At 42.1% G+C, this 21,784-nt stretch overlaps 1 protein-coding gene across 1 annotated transcript; it reads right to left on the bottom strand.

The window, feature by feature from the left end:
* Positions 1-2,661: 2,661 nt before the first annotated feature.
* LOC100690088 (alpha-2-macroglobulin-like) lies at positions 2,662-21,784 on the bottom strand. The gene is made up of 17 exons (XM_025904857.1): positions 21,741-21,784; positions 21,481-21,661; positions 21,241-21,394; positions 18,530-18,582; positions 18,406-18,426; positions 17,544-17,709; positions 17,384-17,468; positions 17,135-17,285; positions 13,242-13,356; positions 13,039-13,148; positions 12,776-12,943; positions 12,325-12,552; positions 4,627-4,690; positions 4,387-4,532; positions 3,845-3,994; positions 2,858-3,001; positions 2,662-2,814 (listed from the first exon to the last, which is right to left on the bottom strand). Exons 2-17 carry the CDS (start codon positions 21,568-21,570, stop codon positions 2,677-2,679), a joined length of 1,983 nt encoding a protein of 660 aa, XP_025760642.1. The 5' UTR covers positions 21,571-21,661; positions 21,741-21,784; the 3' UTR covers positions 2,662-2,676.

Below are 21,784 nucleotides of genomic sequence, written 5' to 3' on the forward strand. Positions count from 1 at the left end.
TAATATCTACCTGTGTTGTCCTGTCAACTTGGTGGGTTATGAGTTGATTATATTGTGAGGAAAAACAAAAAAGGGGGAGAGAAGGCTGACACAGGGCCTGGCCCGGTGTTTCTCCCCTCTCTGAATAACACAGCCAAAACAACATCATTTTCCTGTTCGTCTGTTTTTGTTTTGTTTTTGTTTTTTCTCTTTATGTTTAATTACAGGCTGCTTTGCCGGTCCTGAAAGCCGAAGCTGACCTGGACTCCTGCTCTCCCCTCTACCATCTCTGACCCTGACCAAATGCTGCAGCAGCTGGACCCATAACAACAATCTAAAAATGTCAACAGTGCTACAGGAAAGCGATCTCATGCAGCAGAGACGGAGAGCGTTAAATCCAAGGCCCGTTTCACTACACGGGGGAGATTTCCAGACAGCTTCAGCTGACAGATCTGTGACGAGACGCCCATTAAGCCCGAATGAAAAGTAAGGCCGAGCAAAAGAATGCTGACCTTGATAACTCTGCATTTACACTGTACAGGACAGTGACGGACCAACACGGATGATCGGGCAGCAGAAGAAAGGGCGTGCCAGAGACAGGAGGAGTAACTGAGGTCAAAAGGCACCTCAGAATGGACAAAACACAGAAGAAGATGCAGGTTTCACCTGCGGTGAGCATGGACACTGGAGAAAGGACTGCCCCAATTGGGGCCAGGACCAGGACAGACTGAACTATGAGCAGCAGCAGCAGCAGCAATGGTCGCAACCGGACTGAAAAGGAGGAGGGCAGGACCCCAGGGCACGCTTCAGGCCGTGGTTTACCCAAAACACCAGAACAGGAAAGTGATAAACACGCCAACATACACAAACATACACATCTACACACACTGACTCAGAATGAAGAGAAACACACACCTGAACAGACGTGCACTTGTTGATTGAGTGAGAAATGACACACACACACATCAGACAATGTACACTCATCAAACATGACTGACGCCCTGAACGCCTTGAGACAGATCCAGCAGGCCCAAAATCAGGCCTATGTAAATAATACAAGTGACTGCTAAAAAGACTACTACTGCCTTTTCACTGTGCAATACTTTTTGTTAAAAACCAACGGTGCAATAGACTTCAATACTTGAAATACTTGAAATACTTGAAATACTTGCAATTCCTTTGTATTCTTATTCTTATTTATTATATTTATCCCTTTTGTATACGCTTGTTTACATATGTCTCTGTATTTATATATATATAGTATTCTGCTCACATTCTGTAACTTCTGTCGGTGATCTTATCTTACTCATTGGAGTTGGAGTATTTTTATTTTTATTTTTTGTGTTTTTGTAACATGTATCCTGCCATGTCTGAAACTCATGATTAACCGTATAATTGTTTCCACTGTTGCTGCATACATAGCCGTGACAAATGATGATGATGATGACTCCGACCTGTTGGAACATGAAGACTTTGTGTGATTAATGATGATGTGATAGAAACTGTACAACAAGATGTTACATACTGATATCTCACTTCAAAGTTATACTGACAACAGGAGGGAATGTCAATGGAAAATTGTACTGGTAGTCAGTATAAGCTTTTAATGATATAAGTTTGCATATGATAGAATACTGTATGTTGACCTTTTGATGACTTAGACTATTGTCCACTACAAGACTGTTTTATAAATTCTTTCTCACAGTGATAATAGCTGAACAAGCAGGAAGAGGAGAGCTGGACACTTATCTGCGCTCCCTAACAAGAAGAGAGGCTGCGTCCTTCTGAATCTCACAACACACATGCATACACCTAAACCACTCTTATCTTCACTCCCTACGCACTAACTTTCCTCTGCCTATGAATAGACGTATTCACTGTTGTATTATTTTTGTATATAAATAAAGACAAGTGCAAGAACAGAGCGCTGATCACAGGGCCCCCACTCTGTTGTGAGCGTTCTGTGACCGCCCTTGCAAGTAAAGATCTACAGTGTGTGTCTCTTCACTCTTAGACTCTCAGCTGAAGAAGTGTCATTTAGAATAAATCTCTTGACACAGGTGGTGATGGTGTCTGGGACAGTGAGGGACACGCCCCTTTTTCCATCGTCTCTGAAGTAGCAGATACACACAAACATATTCTATTACATAATAAAACATATTTTTATGTCTGTAAATTACTTGTATAACAGTACAGTTACATCCTGCAGTGTGAATTACTTGTATATGTTGCATTGACAAAGTAAAAGAGCTCTGCGTTGCTGAAGAAAGTGAAATAATATATCCCACAAAAACAAAGCACATCTTTAAATAAAACATCGGCCTGAAGCATCAAAACATGCTTAAGAAAAAACTCACAATTATTCTATTTTCATGTTATTCATGTGTGCAAAGACAGCAGAAAGTTCACATGGGTTTCTAAATGTGCTCGTATACACTTTTTAAAAATGGAATATGCATCAGATCTCTTCACAAGAGAGGCCTACCCAACTTCCACCAGATCCCAGATCCAAGTCTCAGGGAAGAAAGAGCGAGCTGTCTCTATTGGTGGAGGAAGCTGCCCAGCAGATCCCAGATCAAGACTACTTAGTCCACGTATGGGATCTCTAACCAGGGGACTTAACAACGCCGAACCAATTCCTGAATAAAAAAAGAAAAATAATTATCTGTTTTCTTTTTGGTAAATAAAAAGCAAAATTTATAGCCAGACACAACACAAACAAGCGAATGATTCACCGGAGACGTCATGAGGGCCATCATGGTAAAATTTTCCTTTGAACTTGAGGCATGAAGGCAATCGAAAAATCAAGTTTGTCGCCATCTTCAGTCCGACTTTCTAGATATTTCAGCAGCACACAAAGATCAGCAAAAACTGGTGCCTGGAAAACTGCATAGGCGTCATTTTGCTCTTGACTGGGGTACGGCAAAACATATCTTTTTGGTCTCACATTTAGGCATTCTGTAGCATCTTGAACCTCATATGGGATACCTGAGGATTTCTTGAGTGGGAGCAAGTCAAATATCTGAAAAGAAAAGTGCAGTTCAACAAAACATCCAAACATTTTTTGCCTGCCTGCCTGGTAACATTTGATCCACATATTTTTTTTAACTGTTACATGTAGTACTGGTGTAAATACGAGTACAGATTAGGCTTAAATCAATTGCTGATGATCTAAGAAGACTTCTTAAAAAAAAATAAATTAAAATGATCAAGTTAGCAGTAAGTGTCCGCAGAGGTGAGGTGTTATAGTTGAAGTATCTGTTTACCAAATCTTACAGCAGTTCTACAATTTCACTATAAACACCACATCGTTCGTAGTGACTTATATGGCTACAGTAAGTCTTCTCCATTTGAAGCTGTCTCGGTAGCACCTTAAACTCACTACATCTTACTTTTTCCAGGTTTTGCTGTATGTTTAACATCAACAAATACTCATGTATTTGAGCAGTTTTGATGCAAAGTTAAATTCTTCTCAAGTAAAGCAGACACTGACTGGCAGGTGATACACTTACAGATTGTTACATGGTTGAATTATTTGCTAAAAAAAAAGTCATGATCCTGGATTTATCTCCATGCTGAAATATTAATTTGCCCAAAAGGAATTAATTTTATAAGATTAAAATATTGCTGTCTGCAACCACATGAGCAACAAGTGATCCTGAAACATACATTTAACCACACATGCATATGTAACCTTGTATTATGTATTATTACTGTTTAAAACAGTTGAATGCAGGACTGCCCAAAGAATACTTATCAGGACACAAGTACCAGAGCGAAGGCGTGAGCTGTTGGTAACTCACGACACTACGGGCTCTGGAAATAAGGATGTGTCCACCTCACTGGTGGTAATATCAGCAGTTACCTTATCTGCATCCAGAGTCTTCCCAGGCTCCTTGATGAGAACGCTCTTGTCGATGGCGCTCACACCACACAGAGAACGTGGCAGGGCCGTCACCTGCATGTTGGTCTCTTCACCTGGGACGGCTGAAGATGGTGAAAACTCCACTGACACCTGACACAAAACACTCGTAGAAGTTACTGTGATGAGTCCCCACTCACTGCTGGCTAAATGTGCTGTTCATTGTGGTGAGTGACAAATCATGAGTCCCAGTGGGATGGCTGTAGCCCAAGCTGCACACTGTATGAATCTGTGTCAGTGTTAGATAGAAAGGACTTGCATCATCATTGAAAAAGGTGCTTGTATAAATGGTAGTGAGCGAATGAGGTGGTATAAAGGAGCACTTTGAGTCCTCAGGTAGAGTAGAAACAGCTGTGGAACAACCAGTCCATTTACTGATGCTAGAAATCCTCACGTGATTTAGCCAACTGGAGATGACTTTGATTTGAATTTGACTGCAGACAAATGACACCAAACACACAGCACACCTCTAGAATTACACTCACCTTGTTGCTGAAGCATTTGTCAGTAGAGAAGTTGGCACTGTGGGCAATTACATCCTCACTTGGCAGGACAGCATAAGCCACAAGCTGGAACTCTGGAGCCATCTCAGGAGACACTCTAAACTGAAAGTTCACCTGGCCCTCAGTCACTGAAACACAGGTCCATACATACATCCACAGATCAACAAAACAGGCCAAAGTCCATGCTTGGCTGTGGCATATGTGGAAATATGGGAATTTTACCCGATCTATCTTGCACTTGAACCTGTTTTTGTCCTTGCATGATGACAGCTCCTCTGGACAACACCTGGAAGTCAGAAATCATTTAAAAACAAGCCTGAACTAGCACTGATATCTGTGGACATACACTACCAGTTAAAAGTTTTGACACACCACCTCATTCAGTGTTTTTTTATTTTTTTTTATTTTAATACTTTCTACATTGTAGGTGAAGCAAAGAAAAATCTATAAATAACTCTAAATATGTTTTATGTTTTAGAGTCCTCAGAGTAGCCGCCCTTTGCTTTACTGACAGTGCTGCAAACCCTCGGCCTTCTCTCAGTGAGCTTCATGATGTAGTCGCCTGACATGGTTTCACCTCACAGTGTCAATTGGTGGAACCTCCTGCCTTCCTAATGGGGTTGGGACCATCAGTTGTGTTGTGCAGAAGTCAGGTTGGTGCACAGCTGACAGCCCTGTTTGACAACTGTTAGAGCTCATATCTGAATGTGTCCCCAGGTGCAGTCACAAAAACCATCAAGCACTGCGATGAAACTGGATCACATGAGGACGCCCCAGGAAAGGAAAACCAAAGGTCCCCTCTGCTGCTGGGGATACATTCATCCGAGTCACCAGCCTCAGAAATCACAAGTTAACAGCAGCTCAGATTAGAGTCCAGATAAATACCACACAGAGCTCCAGTAGCAGACACATCTCTACATGTTCAGTGGAGACTGTGTGAATCAGGCCTTTATGGTCAAATAGCTGCTAAGAAACCACAACCAAGGAAAAGCAACAAGCAGAAGAGATTTGTTTGGGCCAAGAAACACAAGGAGTGGACATTAGACCATCTGTGCTTTGGTCTGATGAGTCCAAATTTCAGATCTTTGGTTCCACCTGATGTGTCTTTGTGCGACGGAGAAAAGGTGAATGGATGGTCTCTACATGCATGGTTCCCACTGTGAAGCATGGAGGAGGAGGTGTGATAGTGTGGGGGTGCTTTGCTGGTGACACAGTTGGGGATTTATTCAAAACTGAAGGCACACTGAACCAGCATGGCTGCCACAGCATCCTGCAGTAACATGCCATCGCATCATTTATTTTCCAACATGACAACGACCCCAAACACACCTCCAGGCTGTGTGAGTGCTGTTTGACCAAGAAGGAGAGTGATGGAGTGCTGCACCCGATGGCCTGGCCTCCACAGTCACCTGACTTAAACTCAAAGGAGATGGTTTGGGATGAGATGGAGGGCAAAAAGGCCAACAAGTGCTCAGAATTGTTCACCAAATGATTAAATATGTGTTCATTCATAGTTTTGATGCCTTCAGTGAGAATCTACAATGGAAATAATTCAATTCAATTTATTTATACAGCTCAAAATCAAAAAAACTGTCACCTCAAGGTGCTTTATATTGTAAGGTAGACCCTACAATAAGATTAATAACAGGTATCATTCGATGCAGAGAGGTCTATTAACACATAGTGAGTGAGAAAGGTGACTGGAAAGGAAAAACTCAATGCATCATGGGAATCCCCGGCAGCCTACGTCTATTGCAGCATAACTAAGGGAGGATTCAGGGTCACCTGGTCCAGCCCTAACTATATGCTTTAGCAAAAAAAAAAAAAAAAAAAAAGGTCATGAAAATATGGAAAAACCATAAAATAAGTAGGTGTCCAAACTTTTGACTGTAAATTGGTGCAGTTTTGTGGCTGAAACTCTGATATCTTATGAATTTTAAAAGTTGCTCGTAGAAAATTGTCTTCAGACCTTCAAAGCATCCTCGGGCCTAAAGGATAAAATCAGCCAACGGAAAGGAGTGAAATATGTCATGGCCTGGGTCTAGGGACCCAGGGCTCATGTATTTCCAGTGTATGTTTATGTTTTCCGTGTGGTGTTTTGGTTTGCTCTCCGTTTCTCCATGTGTCTCCCTGTGAGCTTCCGGAGGTGCGGGTTTGCTGAGGAGACTGCGAACCCGGAAGTGTTTCTGCTCCTGAGACAGCCACACCTGCCGCTCGTCGTCCTCTGCCAGCTGCAGCAGATTACGCTCGTCAAGGGAACAGCATTTAAGACTGCAGCTGAGCTGAGGCCGACGCTGGATCCTTGAGTCAGAACTCGTCAGTACTGCCGTGAGCTTTTGCATAACCTCCGAGGAAATAGATCTCCTGCTAACCTTCTGTTTTTTGTGTTACCAGGAATCTGGAGCGGAGTGTGCTTCTAAATCACGGTGTGGGAATTGGAGTTTTTTGGAGTCGCAACTTTTCACTTTTCACGGACATCTGCACTGTGTGGGATTCAGGGAGAATCACCACGGGACCACAGTGCTGGGATTTTGTATATAGTTTTTTCACCTCCTGTAAATAAATCCACTGTCCTTCACTAAGAGTCTCGCGTTTGGGCCCTACTTTCACTGCCACTCCACGGTCTGCCATCACAGCCCGTGACATAATAACAGCTCTTAGTAATTAAACTGTTTAAAGATAAGTTACAGACCCAGTTTTTGTAGCTGTTCGAAGGGTTTTGAAAAGTATTTTTGTATTTTGTCTTTACTCTGATTATAATGTTAAGTTAGCTTACTCCACCCATCCCCTAATAATACTGTTAAATTACAATGAAAAATACCCAAAAGGTCTTTTCTTAAAGTGCAGTTTGTCTCATATGTTTTTAAAAGATCCTGCGGGTGCCCACAACTTACAACAACATCATTATTTTTTTCTACTTTTTTCATTTTCCTGTGATTATATGCTAAAAATCTGAACAATTTTAAAAAAATGTTATTATAAAATGTTACCACATATCATTGCTTCTTTCTGCACGGTTATTTATTGAACATGCATATCTTGTTTGTTATCTTGACTGACTTGGGTGTGACCACTATCTGGTTATTGAACATTTGGAATTCTACCAGCGACAGAACGATGTACTATAAATCTCTCTGTTCAATTTGACTAGATCACTAATTTATCTTGTGACAGCTTTACTATGTTGCTTTATTTGCAGTACTAGTACTTGTCTTTTGTTATTATATTTTTCTAATTCTTTATACGTCTCTAGCATCTGTTTCTTGACCTAACTTGTTCATACCCAGTGTAGCTGTCATAGTGAAATGTGTTTATTTGTTCTCAATTTTTGTGATTATAATGTTTTTTATGATTATAAAACAGGGTATTTCATCTAAATCCCATGTTGTATTATTGGCGCCTACTGGTGGAGCTGAGTATTGTGCTTTGGAGGGATGTTCAATTAAGGCGCATATGCCACCAGAGACTAAAGACTCAAGCCAGAAAAACAAGCTAGCTTGTGAATAAGGAGAAAGAATATGGACTGCAACTGCTCACAAATGTTTTGTAGAAAGGCACACGTGGTATGGTTGTGTATTTTACTTTGTGTGTACGTTTTTTTGCAGTTGTAATTTTATTTTGCTGACACAATATCTGTGTTTTCATTTCTTTTTTCACTGTAGTTTTTCACGGTGTTTGCTGGCGAAGACGAGATTAAAATTTTGGTTAAACATCAGTTGGAGCATGGCCCTTTATTCTACACCAAACATTAACAATAAACTTCAGGAGCAGTTATACCCAAGTTAGAGAAAGCTACAAACTACTGCTGTGATAGCCATCATGTCCGTTTGGGGTTTTAGGCGTATCATGTAATGCTGTGTAGCAATCAGGGTACAGACCCAAATCCAGAACTCAAGACACAGAAGTGGGAAGAAAAACAAGTGGACGGTTTTTCAACACAGCAAGTTCAAGATAGTCCACTGGAAATACTAACTAAGGAAATACACTTCTAGGAAAAATGGAATCCCAGGAAACAGTGTTTGGGAACAGGAGAATAAACAGAACAGGGAGGAAACACCTGTGGAACACTGCTAGAACTCAATGTGGAAAACAAGACAAGATGCATAAAACAAAGGACTGGAAAATAAAACAGAAAATAACTAAACATGGACTCACTAAAAGACGAGACTTGAAAAGTGCAGGAGAAACACAGGGAAAGCATGATTAACCGAGAACAGAACCCAGATGACTAAATCTACGAAGGCCTAAGAATATAAATACTTAACAGAGAGAGAAAACTAAGGATATCATGAACAAAGGCCTAAACACTGAGGCTAATTACTAAGCTGACAGAAAATGATGATGGACAGAACAGAGGAACCAGACATGAAGTCTGTGATTCAGGAGACAGACGTCCTCCCTAGTTTTCCTTTTTGCTAAAGCATATAGTTTGGGCTGGATCAGGTATGTTGTAAAGGCTCACCTTTCAGCACATTCACTTCACCAGATGCACCTTGTTTCTTTTCCTCACCTTTGATTGGGTGTGGTGCTTGGCCTTAATTGCACTCACCTGTCACTCGTTATATAAGGACTGCACTCACCTACCCCTCACTCTTCCTTCACTCCCACATGGGGCGGCAGCTGAGCCCATGATGATGACTACTTAAACCCTGAACCTTCCTTCCTCCAAAACATGGTCCTCCGAGCCGGAGTAGTGTTATCATCATGGATTCACAGCAGCCATTGACTGGAGATTTGAGAAGTTCTGGTTGTGGAAGGCGACCTCCTACCCACCTGCAGTATGACGTTCAGTACCCTGGGAGTATAAGTGCTAGATGTGATACAGAGAGTCAAACAGAATGCCAGCATAGTGACACAGACACACATGGGCTGCAGGATCCTGACGGAGAGTCAGAAAGTCAACCAGAGACATCCCCTGCTCCTTTACCTACCAGTAGAGATGAGGTGATGAGGGAACTCCTGGTGACGATGAGGGAGATTAGGCAATTTATGATTCAATTATCTCCTCCCCATTCTCGCAGTTCCTCCAGATCTTCAATTCGCACTGTCTCATCTGATGAAAACAAATCCTCTGTATGCGGTTTACAAGTCATTCCCCAAACACATCAGCAACATGAGCAGTTCCCAGTGATTGATCCAGCAACATGTCAGTCACCCTTTCAGCCCCCACAGATTAGCCGTCAGTCTGGTGCAGTTCTGGCTGCTAGCCCTCCTTTCCCTAATTCAACAATATTAGATGCTGCAGTTCCTTCAAGTGGTTTGCCTAGACCAGTCCTTGCTACACCAGATGAGACTCCTTTTAATTTCCTGGCCACACCACTGCAAGGTCCGCACCAGATTTCCTGTGTTCAACCTGCTGTTCCTCTAGATGAAGACCCTGCTCAACCTCTCATTTGCATTCCAGAACCAAGGCAGCACCCTCCTGTAAAGCAGCAACCAGCTACATCCAATGGCTTACATGAAGAGAAACCTTTGGTACCCATTACTGCTAGTTCTAGTCACCCTGTTAGCACTAGAACACATGTGTATAAGCTTGAGGGTCCTTCTTTCCCAGACCTTACCAGTGAAGATGAAATCCAGTATAGGCTGTTACGAATGGCCCTTACTAACCTTCTTGACCCTCATGAGACAGAGCACTTTAAGTATCATGTCCTTCTCGATCATCTGAAAGTAGACCAAGCTAAATGGTTAGCTATTTCCTTTTCCTATGCTCCTGACCCATACACTCAAGCCATCAAAGCCCTTGATGAGCGTTATGGGCAACCAAGACAGCTAGCATTGAAAGAGCTACGGAACATACTGGAGCTTCCTCCTATCAGAGCAGGTGATGGTCAGACTCTGGATAACTTTGCTCTTCGTGTGCAAGCTTTAGTTGGTTTGCTTAGCACCATGGGTGATCAAGGACGGACAGAACTAAATTGTGGCTCCCATGTCGAGCGCCTACTTGAAAAGTTGCCTGCAGAGCATTCCAGTCGCTTCAAACGGCACATTTACAGGGAACAAGGAGATATGATGTATGACTTACCTTTGTTCTCGTCCTGGTTACAAATGGAATGCAAGTGTCAACCAAGAAAGGACAGTCCTGTCTCATCCTTTAACCAGCCACGACCTGCCCGTAAGTACACCTCTCCACTCACAACAATATTACATGGGACAAATCCATCCGATCCTGTACAGGCAACACAACCCATCATAACGACTAAGGCAAGATGTGCATATTGCTGCTCACCTGAACACCACATTAGCAAGTGCCCTGAGTTCATTAACAAGACAAAGGATGAGAAAATACACTGGATAAAGAGAAACAAACGGTGTTGGCGTTGTGCTAGAACTCATCAGGCTGCAAAGTGTGATCTGAGGAAAGCATGTGCTACCTGCATGAGACAACATCTACAGATCCTGTGTGAGGTGAATCAGAGACCTAGAACTGAAGTTAATCCTGTAGTGAGGACACTGTACTTTGATAAACCTAGTGACTGTCCCAGTGTACTATTAAAAGTTGTGAAAGTGCTCCTGCAAAATGGCAAAAGAACCCTGGAAACATATGCCGTACTTGATGATGGCTCCCAACGCACCATGCTTCTGACATCTGCAGCTCAGCATCTCCACCTAACTGGGAAAGCTGAAAAATTATCACTCAGAACTGTCCATCAAGAAGTTGAAACCATTCAAGGTTCTTCTGTGAGTTTCAAGATTTCTCCCATCGCACATCCAGAGAAAACTTGCACAGTTAATAATGCCTTCGCTACAAGTCACTTAGCACTTTCAGACCACACCTACCCCGTATCATCTCTCCAACGGAGATACAAGCATCTCCAAGGTATCCCATTACCCTTTATTAACAAAGCAGCTCCACTACTGCTCATAGGCTCTGATCATACCCACCTTATTACGGCTATTGCACCAGTTAGACATGGACCATTTGGATCTCCTGCAGCAGTCAAAACCCGCTTAGGATGGACACTCCAAGGGCCAATCACAGACTTCCAACCCCAGAGCAGTTCCGCACATGCCCAATGTTTGTTCACATCTTCCAGTTCAGGTTCAGGTGAACCGCTCCAGCACATCCTTGTGTCCACTGATGGCTCTGAATTCATTCAGCCACCTCCTACTCTACCATCAGCAGTACCTACGTCGTCACCGGCAGTGCCGCTATCACCAGCTCCACCACCTGTGGCTGCCATTCCACCAGTGGTCAGGGCACCGCCTGCTCCTGCATCATCTGGTCCTGCCCCTGCCAAGTCCCGTAAATTACCCCCAGCACCTGCAAAACTACCCAACGGTCTGCAGGTCTGGGCCTGCAGCTGCATCCCACGCGGTTGGCATTTGGACCTGCTTTGCCGCCACCGCTGGCTACATGGTCGGCCCCCTGAACTGTCTGGCCTGCGTTGTCAACCTCTAGGTCGACCCCCTGAACCTATATTAGACCTGTAGCATGTCTGATTCCTCTGCCCGCGCTTCGTGAAAAAGAGCATCTCTAATCCTTTGAACATATTTCTCAGTAGAAATATGGGGGCGGCTGTTGTAAAGGCTCACCTTTCAGCACATTCACTTCACCAGATGCACCTTGTTTCTTTTCCTCACCTTTGATTGGGTGTGGTGCTTGGCCTTAATTGCACTCACCTGTCACTCGTTATATAAGGACTGCACTCACCTACCTCTCACTCTTCCTTCACTCCCACATGGGGCGGCAGCTGAGCCCATGATGATGACTACTTAAACCCTGAACCTTCCTTCCTCCAAAACAAGGTATTTATGCTGAAATAGATCCAGGCTGCTGGATTCCTATGATGGACTGAAAGTTTCTTCTTCAGTCACGATGGGCGCTACAACAGTACTTTTTTAGCAAACACACAAAAGGTCTGGCCATGGTGAACTTTGTAGTTGTGCCATAAAGTGACAAGCTGAGCGATAACTCACCAGATAAATGACATCGAGAGACCCCGGAGACTCTCCCACTATAGTGTAGTTGACTGATATGTCTTCTTCTGCGTCACAGGGCACTGGTTTATCCTTCTTCTGTACCTCTAGAGAGCTGATTGTTTTAATTTCAGGAGAAGACGGCTGGAACATGGATAATGTGTGAAATCCCCTGTCATAGTGTGCAGTTCTATATCCTGGGTAGCCCAGTGTTGGTGTCAGGCTTGCCTAGTTGGAGATAGGAAACAAAAATAAAAAAAAAACTTATCTAAAAATAACATTGGACAATTTATAAGCAAGGCAAATGTGGAGGAAGATGACTCATAAACTGTTTCAGTATAGCCACTTTTTACTGTGTTAGATCTTTGGACATTTGAACCTATGAGAAACCAGTCGAGGTTTCAGGCTGCTGTGCATTAAATTACAGTGTTGTTTCAGTGTACCAGCTCACATGGAGTTGGATATCCCCATCAAAGTTATCAGTGCTGAAAGAAAATGAGGCCACACCGTTGCTGTCAGTTGTTAGATTTTGTAGTGAGCGTGTTTGCCACAGTTGTCCCGTGAACAGGTAAACCGGTGCGTCACAAACTGGTGTATTATTGTGGTACACTGCTCTGACCTGTTGACAAACACACAATGCTCTATCAATGGAAAATACAAACAATTTAAATGTGCTTTGTAGGATAAACTGAGCTGAAAACATTTTAGGCTCACTTTTCCTTCCACATTAGATCCCCGTTCCCAAATCTTGGGCACGTTAATAAAAGACACTTTTCCAAGGACGTAAGAAATCGTGACTCTCTTCTCTTGAGGGAGTGAAACACCTGAATATAAAAACATTCATGTTACAATACTGTGAATGCCTTTTTGGTTAAATACACATTGATGTGTCATTTTAAAGGAATAACACAACTTGCCTGTTCCCTCTTCTTCCACTTTGGCCCTGATATCCAGAACATCTTGAAGCTTTTCGTCCATTTTAGTAAAAATTGACATGTTGAAGGAAAAAGTTGCACAGCCAGTCTTGTCTGCCTGGAAAGAACAATAAAGAAAGAAAATCACTGCTGTGTGCGATATAATCTTACAAGAATCAATCAAAATTAGAATCAAATCTCATTCACAATCAAATCTATAAAATATATTAAATGTTCAAACTAAATTAAATGTTCAAAAATGTAGGGTGGAGGGACAAAAGTCTGGAGGGGTCAGTTGTACTAGACAAAAACAGCTGAAGGAACATTTTGCAACTAACTATGTTACCTGGCAACAGGTCATTCAGATAAATGTGTATAAAAAGATCGTCATAGATAGGCAGCGTTTCTCAGAAATACAGATGGGCGGCAGTAGAATTGGTTACAGATTTATTGTAAATAAGGACACTCATATACAATGATTATTTTGTAAGTTTATTCTTGCGAGAAAGCAAGGTAACCAAAAGGGTTTGACCTAAGGACCTGATTGAATGTGTTTGTGTTGTTAAAAGAGAAATGTGTGTCTAAATGAAAAGAAAAGTAACTGTTTAATTCTGTTAATAAATCAGACGAGGAAGAGCCTGCAGACCGAACGCAACTCATGTCTCCTGTCTCTGCTTTTCTGTTAAAAAAACCAGTTTAAAAACAGACCCCATCGAAGGCCTGTAACATTTACTCAAACATCAAGCATGCATATAGAGCCATACCCCTCCCCAACCTCGGCCAGTCCGACCACCTCTTCCTCCTGCTCTCCCCAGCCTACACCCCCCTCAGACGCACTGCCAGGCCCACCACAAAGACGGTTACAACCTGGCCTGAAAATGCACAAACTATAGGACTGCTTCACACAGACAGACTGGGACATATTTGAACACCAGGACCTAGAAACTTTCACAGGATCAGTACTGGACTGTATCAAGTTCTGTATTTTAACAACGTGACATTGTTAAAAAGCATTTTTGGTTTTGTTTGGTTTTCCCAAACCAAAAACCTTAGATGGCCGCTCACTCCTCAAAGCCCGTGATGCCGCCTTCAGGTCAGGTGACAGAGCTCTGTACAGGGCTGCTCGAGCTGACCTGAAAAGGGGAATTCAAAAAGCCAAGTCAGACCACAAAAGAAACATAGAGTCCCACCTGTCCAGCAACAACACACGGGAGGTGTGGCAGGGAGTACAAGACATCATCAACCACCAAGGCTGTGAAAACAGAAAACCTGAGTGTGCAGCTGGCAGAGGAAATAAACAGCTTCTTCGCCTGCTTTGAAACACCACAACAGCAGCACTCATCTGCCTCAGCCCTGCTCCCATCCTCATCCTCACCTGGTTCCTGCACCGCTCCACTCACTGTAACGGAGCACGATGTCAGACGTGTGCTCCTAGCAGTGAACCCCAGGAAGGCGGCCGGTCCAGACGGACTACCTGGCAAGGTGCTAAGAGCATGCGCACACCAGCTCACCCTCATCTTCACCAGACTCTTCAACCTCACTGGATCAGGCAGCCATCCCATCCTGTCTAAAATCAGCCACTATCATCCCAGTGCCGAAGAAGTCTCCCATCACCAGCCCTGTGGCCCTCACGCTGGTAATCATGAAATGCTTTGAGAGACTAGTCCTTCAGCACATCAAGGATTACCTCCCCCCGGAATTCGACCCCCACCAGTTTGCATACCGTGCAAACAGATCCACAGAAGACGCCATCGCCACAGCCCTCCACGCTGTGCTGACTCACCTGGAACAGCAGCAAAGCTACAAACGAATGCTTTTTGTGTACTACAGCTCAGCCTTTAATACAATCATCCCGGACATCCTCATCACCAAACTGGTCACTCTTGGCCTCCCCCCTCTCACATCTGTCTGGATAAAGGACTGTGTGCTGTGTGCTGAGGCCCTTCCTGTATTCTCTCTACACCCACGACTGCAGTTCGACCCACAACAACAATCTCATCATCAAGTTTGCTGATGACACCACGGTACTCGGACTCATCTCAAAGGGAGACGAGGCAGCCTACAGAGAGGAAGTCCTGAAGCTGGCAGCCTGGTGTTCAGAAAACAACCTGGCACGGAACACTACGAAAACCAAAGAGGCCATCGTCAACTTCAGGAGGTAAAGCACTGACTTGGGGGGGGGGGGGGCAGCACAAAAGATCATCGGCTGCCCTCTCCCCTCCCTGATGGACATTTATTCCTCCCGCTGCCTCAGCAGAGCAGCAAACATCATCAAGGACAGCTCCCACCCTGGTTTCAACATGTTCAGCCTGTTTCCCTCAGGGAAGCGCTACAGGTGCATCAGCACAAAGGCCCACAGACTCAAAAACAGTTTATTCCCAAAGGCCATAACCACCCTAATTCCTCGCCGGTGGAACCCAAACAAACACACATTAAGAGGCTCTAATGCCTGTGTCTTAATCTCGCAGCGCATGTCACCTCTACTTGCGGCCCGCATAATGACGTGAAGAAATATTTTTAATAATTATTATTCAAAAGATAATTTAATATGAAGGCAACAGGCAGAGTGTTACAGGCATGGCCCTAAAGAATGGGCAGTGTAGTCCGTGCTGCAGGGAGAATGGACTGCCATACCTGTTATGTGTCTGTGAGCGAGGGAGGGAGAAAAAGGAGAAAAGTCTGAGCTGTCACGGAGCAGAAACGGGAGCTGGAAGCATGTAAATATAATAATAACCACTGCAGCCAAGAAGAGTGCCTGACGAGCCCAGCTGTAAGTAAGCTATTAAGACTCAACTGTACACTGTGTTCGTGTTTTCCTCCGGAAAAAATAAGTTCCGTTGGAGCAGCCTTTCAACGCCTCTCTCTGTCTCTCGCTAGCAAAGTTGACCCAGACAACAAAGTAAAGCTAGTTTTCAGCTACGAGCCCGACACGAACCCGACATATTAGCCAGAGGTCCCTTTACTATGGTTCGGAGCCGCGGACCTGTTTTATATACGCACAGAATAGTTTTATATACGAGATTGCTGCAAAAAGTGCAGCCTTACCTAATGTCCACCTACTGTTACTCATTTATATTAAGATTTAAAAATCCAGTTGGTGTTGGTATGGCGAGTGTCCTCAGTAACAGTAATAAATCACACAGCAATAGTACATTCATGTAGTTGTAAAAAGCATGATAATAAGTAATCCAAAGTATTCAGAATACGTTACTGTCATTGAGTAACAAAATACATTTTGGGACATGTAATCTGTAATCTGTAGTGGAATACATTTTAAAAGTAACGTTCCCAACACTGAGCACATTGTTAAGCAGCCTGTAGCCAAAACACATCCTTTATTCCCATTTCCTTCTTTGAATCTAAAACAAACGCCAACAACAGCAGGGCTTGAACTGATGAAAGCTTGCCTGACAGAGTTCAAGCTGCATTTCCATTTGTGTTTGCATGTGTCAGTAACTCAGTAAATCAGTCAAAACTGTTCAAATCTTTGGATGTGTGTATATTCATTCAGCTTGTTTAAGTGTCACAGTCTGATCACAGTATTTTTGAAGTTTTCTCACACAAATTGTATTCTTTTCTGTGACAGACATAATGAGACACACCACTTGCCTGAGCCCTACCAGTAATGCTAATCATCTAGCAGGTATTAGAAGCACCAACACAACCTTTGCAGCCATTTAGGCCCAACAATAACCACTTCACTCCTTTGGAGCTGACATGTCCATCCAAGAAAGATCAGTTGATCAAGTCACTAAAAAATTCAAACGCATGGAGGAAACAAGTATGAGCCGGTTTAACTGGGTAGAGCAGGCAACCCGTATGCTGTAATGCTAATGCAGTGGCCTGAATGTACCCAAAGAATCAGAGAAAAAAGAGAAATATATCCATAACTGTACCTGCTTTGTCTCTGTGTGGCAGGAGCCACCCATCTGCCATAGGGCCATAAGATCGTAATCGTACAGCGATATACTAAAACTGCTATACCTATTAATAGGTCGGCACACATTAACTGTAACACGTCCTGGTACAGGCTGTCCGTACGTGTACCTATTTAAATAAAAATAAATAAACATTATGAGTCGAGTTTGCTCTCCAAACTCCAGATTTTACAATACATAATTTGTCCTGAAAGAACTTTTCCTTACTTTGCACACACTTTAGCTTCAACGTCTTCCTGCCCAATAAGCACTTCTTCAGATATATTTAGTGTCACATCATATTTGGGTAAAACTGGGGAAAAATATGAATGTCAGCATTTACACTCCATTACAACAAAGAATTTAAGAATAAATAAGACTGACTTACCATATTTCTCCACTTTGAAATTGTGAGATATATTCCTCTCACCCATTGACACAATGATCTGGTACGGTCCCTCACGGGCCTCAGTGTCCAAGGAGTAAGAAAGCTGCAGTATTCTGCTATTGGATGTTTCATTTAGCCACTGTCCAATCCTGTTACTATTAGGATCCTGTTAAATCAAATGGCAGAAAAAATCTAACAACCCTGCAAAAGATGTTGTAGTGAAGTGACAGTGTATAGTTTGCCCTGCTTCCCTGCTTCCAATGAAAAGGCAGGTGTAAAAACACAATAATTCTTTTGAACATTTGTTTATTTGTTCATTTTCTGTAATACCAATTAAAGGAATAAAAAGCCGGTAATGCCATAGTCAACTATGAGTCACAGGGCTTTCTAACTTTACTGGCAGTGCAAAGTTGTGGTGACAGCAGGGCTTGACTGGTAATCTGGTATTCTGGATATTTTCCTGTTGGCTGTAAGACCAGTACAACTCTTTGTTGTCAATATCATTATACAGGCTTACAGGCTGGCTGGAATGGCAGCTGCACCTGACCCTGCGAGCACTGACAGCAATCTCTCTGGTGTGTTTTTTTTAACACTACTTTTCACTTTTACTTAATAATATTTTAAAGTAATGCTACTCTTACTTGAATAACATTTTTGGATACTTGACCCACCTCTGTATATATGCAACCCAATTTGTCCAATGTGAAACGTTGCACTGTCAGTGACTTGGAGTAATACTGCAGAAGCAGCGTATGCAAGCAGTGAACAGGGAACAATCAAGTCTGACTGACTCCATGTGTTCAGCATTGTGTTGATGCATTTACAAGAGAAGTAAAAACCTTTTCTGGAGATATTCTCTTACCTGAAGTTCAATGACATCATACTGAAAGAAAGAACCAAAGACAGGCGGAGTTAAGAAATTGTTGTGTAAATCACTGCATCCCAATTCTAAACAGCATCATTAATAACACTGTTCAAAAACTCACCAGCTGATTGGCTGGTCGCATCTTATTATCCATGGCAACGACTCTGAAATTCACTGTGAGAAAAAGTTTAAAGAGATTATCTCTTTGTTTCTCTCCTTATACTTTAAAACAAAGGTCCATTAGGGTTGAGGCCATGACTGCTAAAATTAACAAAATAGACACATAATTACATAACTAATTAAAATTGAAATAATTAATTAAATATCTAAAAAAATGTATTATTAATTAAATTATGTATTTTGTTTTTCAATTTTTAATTAAATATTTCACGGTTGCTGTGCTGCAGTGAATTAATCTGTCACTGCAATTTATCAACAAACACAACATCTGATTTTTACCCTACATAGCAAGTCAATACAGATCTCAGATAATGGACTGATATGGATTGGTGGTAACGTGGACAGACTCGAAGGTTACACTACATAAAAATATTAAAAACATATTTAGTGATACGGCAAGTATTACAAAATACTGCTTATGGTGTAGCTCCATCAGGTCCAAATGAACTGTGTGTGTTAAGCAGGGCACACTAAATAAACAGACACCAGGCCAAAGCATTACTTTGGACTCTGTCTAAATTGTCTCTGTCCCTGAGTTTGATGGGTGACAGATAAAACTGATTAATGAACACTGAAGAAGAGGAAACATACAATAATTAATTAAATTGAAAATCATTAATTGGACAGTGAAATAATTAAATATCCTTATAAATAATCAAAATGAGAAATAATGAATTGAATATATAACAAGGTCATTAAATATGTGTTGGAAACTGGAAATTAGACATAAATACCTAAATATCTGTTAGTGTACACTCAATCATCCAGGTAAGGAAAACCCCCAAAGTTGATTCTGTTCATGTGGACGTTTTCAGTGGGAGAAACGTTTCGTCACTGATCCAGGTGACTTCTTCAATCTCAGATGACTGCAGGTTTCCTCAATCGTATAAACAGTACATTTGCATAATGACTGACACAAGCACTACTGACTAACAATGGGCTGTGAGGTTCTGCACAGAGAGAAAGTCCAAAGCAGAGCTCTGGTATCGTACCCAAAAGAAAGTCATTGGTTCAGGGTTTCCCCAAATTCAAATTCTTTATTGTCCCACAAGGGGACAGCTTTAATCACAGTAGGTGATGAGCTATAAGAGGACTTCCTAAAAATCAATAATCATGTCTTTAGTTTTTGACACACTCAGTGAAAGGAAAGACTCATCACACGAAGCCACAAAACCATCTACAACCTGTCCATGGCCTGACTCGTCCCCCACTAGAAGACTGACGATCACTGTGTCATCAGCAAACTTCAGGATGTGTCTGTTCGTGAAATTGCTGCGACACTCATTTGTGTACAGAATGAACAGAAGGGGAGAGAGACAGCACCCCTGGGACGATCCAGTAGAGGTGGAGAGCACGTCAGAGCATTGTGACCTATTAGTTAAAAAGTCTGTCAGCCAGCCAATCAGACTAGTGTCAAGTTTAAAATGATTGTAAAGCCTGTCAGCAAGTAAGAAGGGTTTAATTGTGTTGAATGCTGATGAAAAGTCAGCAGATAATAACCTTGCATGGGTGTGGGGGGCCTCAAGATGCTTATACGAGAGATGCAGGCGTGTGACAACAGCATCCTCCACACCTCTTCCTGCTCTACAGGCAAACTGGAAGGGGTCAAGATGGTGTTCAACATGCATTAAAATCTCCTTCTTATTTATCTTCTTGAATGACTTCATCACTAAAGAAGTCAGAGCCACAGGCCTAAAATCATTCGATGCCTTAGGAGAACTGCCCTTAGCAACTGGAACTGAAAACATCCAGATGAACAGAAACTTTTTCACATGATTTAAATAATTTATTACATTTTTTAAATGAAGTAATTAATATTTAATTAATGTCTATTGTATATATATGTCTATATTTATATCTATATCTATATATATATATAATTTATTGAAATTTAGTTGTTATCACTAATATCACTAATTTATATTTTAATTAATGAGACATTTAATTTATTATCTAATTATGTGTTTCATACATTTTGGCACCTGTGGCCCGCCATATACTTCACTCATTTTTTTTTGTACTTTGAACTCCCTGTTTGAACATAATTATTTAATTGTGAACAATAAAACTATTAAAGATAAAACCATTAAACTTTCACATAAAATGAATTTGACTCTGTAATCGGGGACAAAAAATAAATCATGTCTGAGTAATGCCCCTTAGCTTATTCCAAAGTTAATCTCAATTACTGTCTAATTCTCCATCACAGCGAAGGTCTCAAAATGGAAAATATAACTTGGCCTTTGCTCTTTGGGGGAAGTTGTGCACTCTGAGTATTCTGCATGTTTTATTTTGCATTACTGTGAAATACAACTACATACCATTCAGACGTTGTCACTGGCTGTCTTTGTTGCAATGTGAAGTTCTTCATTAGTGTGAGCTCAAACATGAAGCTTGTGGGAATTTTTTTAAATAGTTCTGTTCAAAGATGGACTCAAAGTGCGAACAAACATCTCGGTCAACGGACGTTTAAAATATGGTGAAAAGCATTTGCTATATGAACCAAACATTTCACATCAATTACTGTATGTGTGTCCAAATTTTACACCATAAAACTTGTTATACAAATTGGAGATGGTGGAGCAGCTGGCTCATGATGATTTGATATGGAATGAACTATGTGTCATATATAAAATAACAGCACATTGTTACCTTTTTGTCCAGGGAGGTAGATGGGTTTATCTGTTTGGATCAATGTGAAGGTATCAGACGCTCGGATCATCACTTTTCTGACTTGTTTGGAGTAAAATGTGTCTCCTCGTACCTCCACCTGAAAATCTTGCACCTCCTTTTGTACCAAAGGAGCCTGGGACAGTGGGATATTTAGATAGTCATTTAAGCCAATAAGTCTTACTATAAAAACTAACAAATGCATTTTGTGTGGTTGCCGACCTTAAACTGAACACAGGTTTGAAATGCTCCATTTGATGTATGTGTGAATAAGGTCGTGTTCTTCTCTCGGGACATCAAAGTGACAGTCATGACCAGAGTCCCACTGGGCTGTCGGAGAGTTGCACAGAATTTGGCCTCAGCTCCAGCGTCAATAACTGCAGGAATGGCCACCAGGTACTGGCTGCATACAGCATCGCACATACAGCAGTTACTGCAGTGAACAACTCGCACAGACAAAAACACGCTGAAGACAAACTCACGGTTCAGCCACTGCTTGATCCACATGTATCCAGCTCAGGAGCAG

This window comes from Oreochromis niloticus, unplaced genomic scaffold, assembly GCF_001858045.2.
Source record: "Oreochromis niloticus isolate F11D_XX unplaced genomic scaffold, O_niloticus_UMD_NMBU tig00007381_pilon, whole genome shotgun sequence".
Lineage (NCBI taxonomy): Eukaryota > Metazoa > Chordata > Actinopteri > Cichliformes > Cichlidae > Oreochromis > Oreochromis niloticus.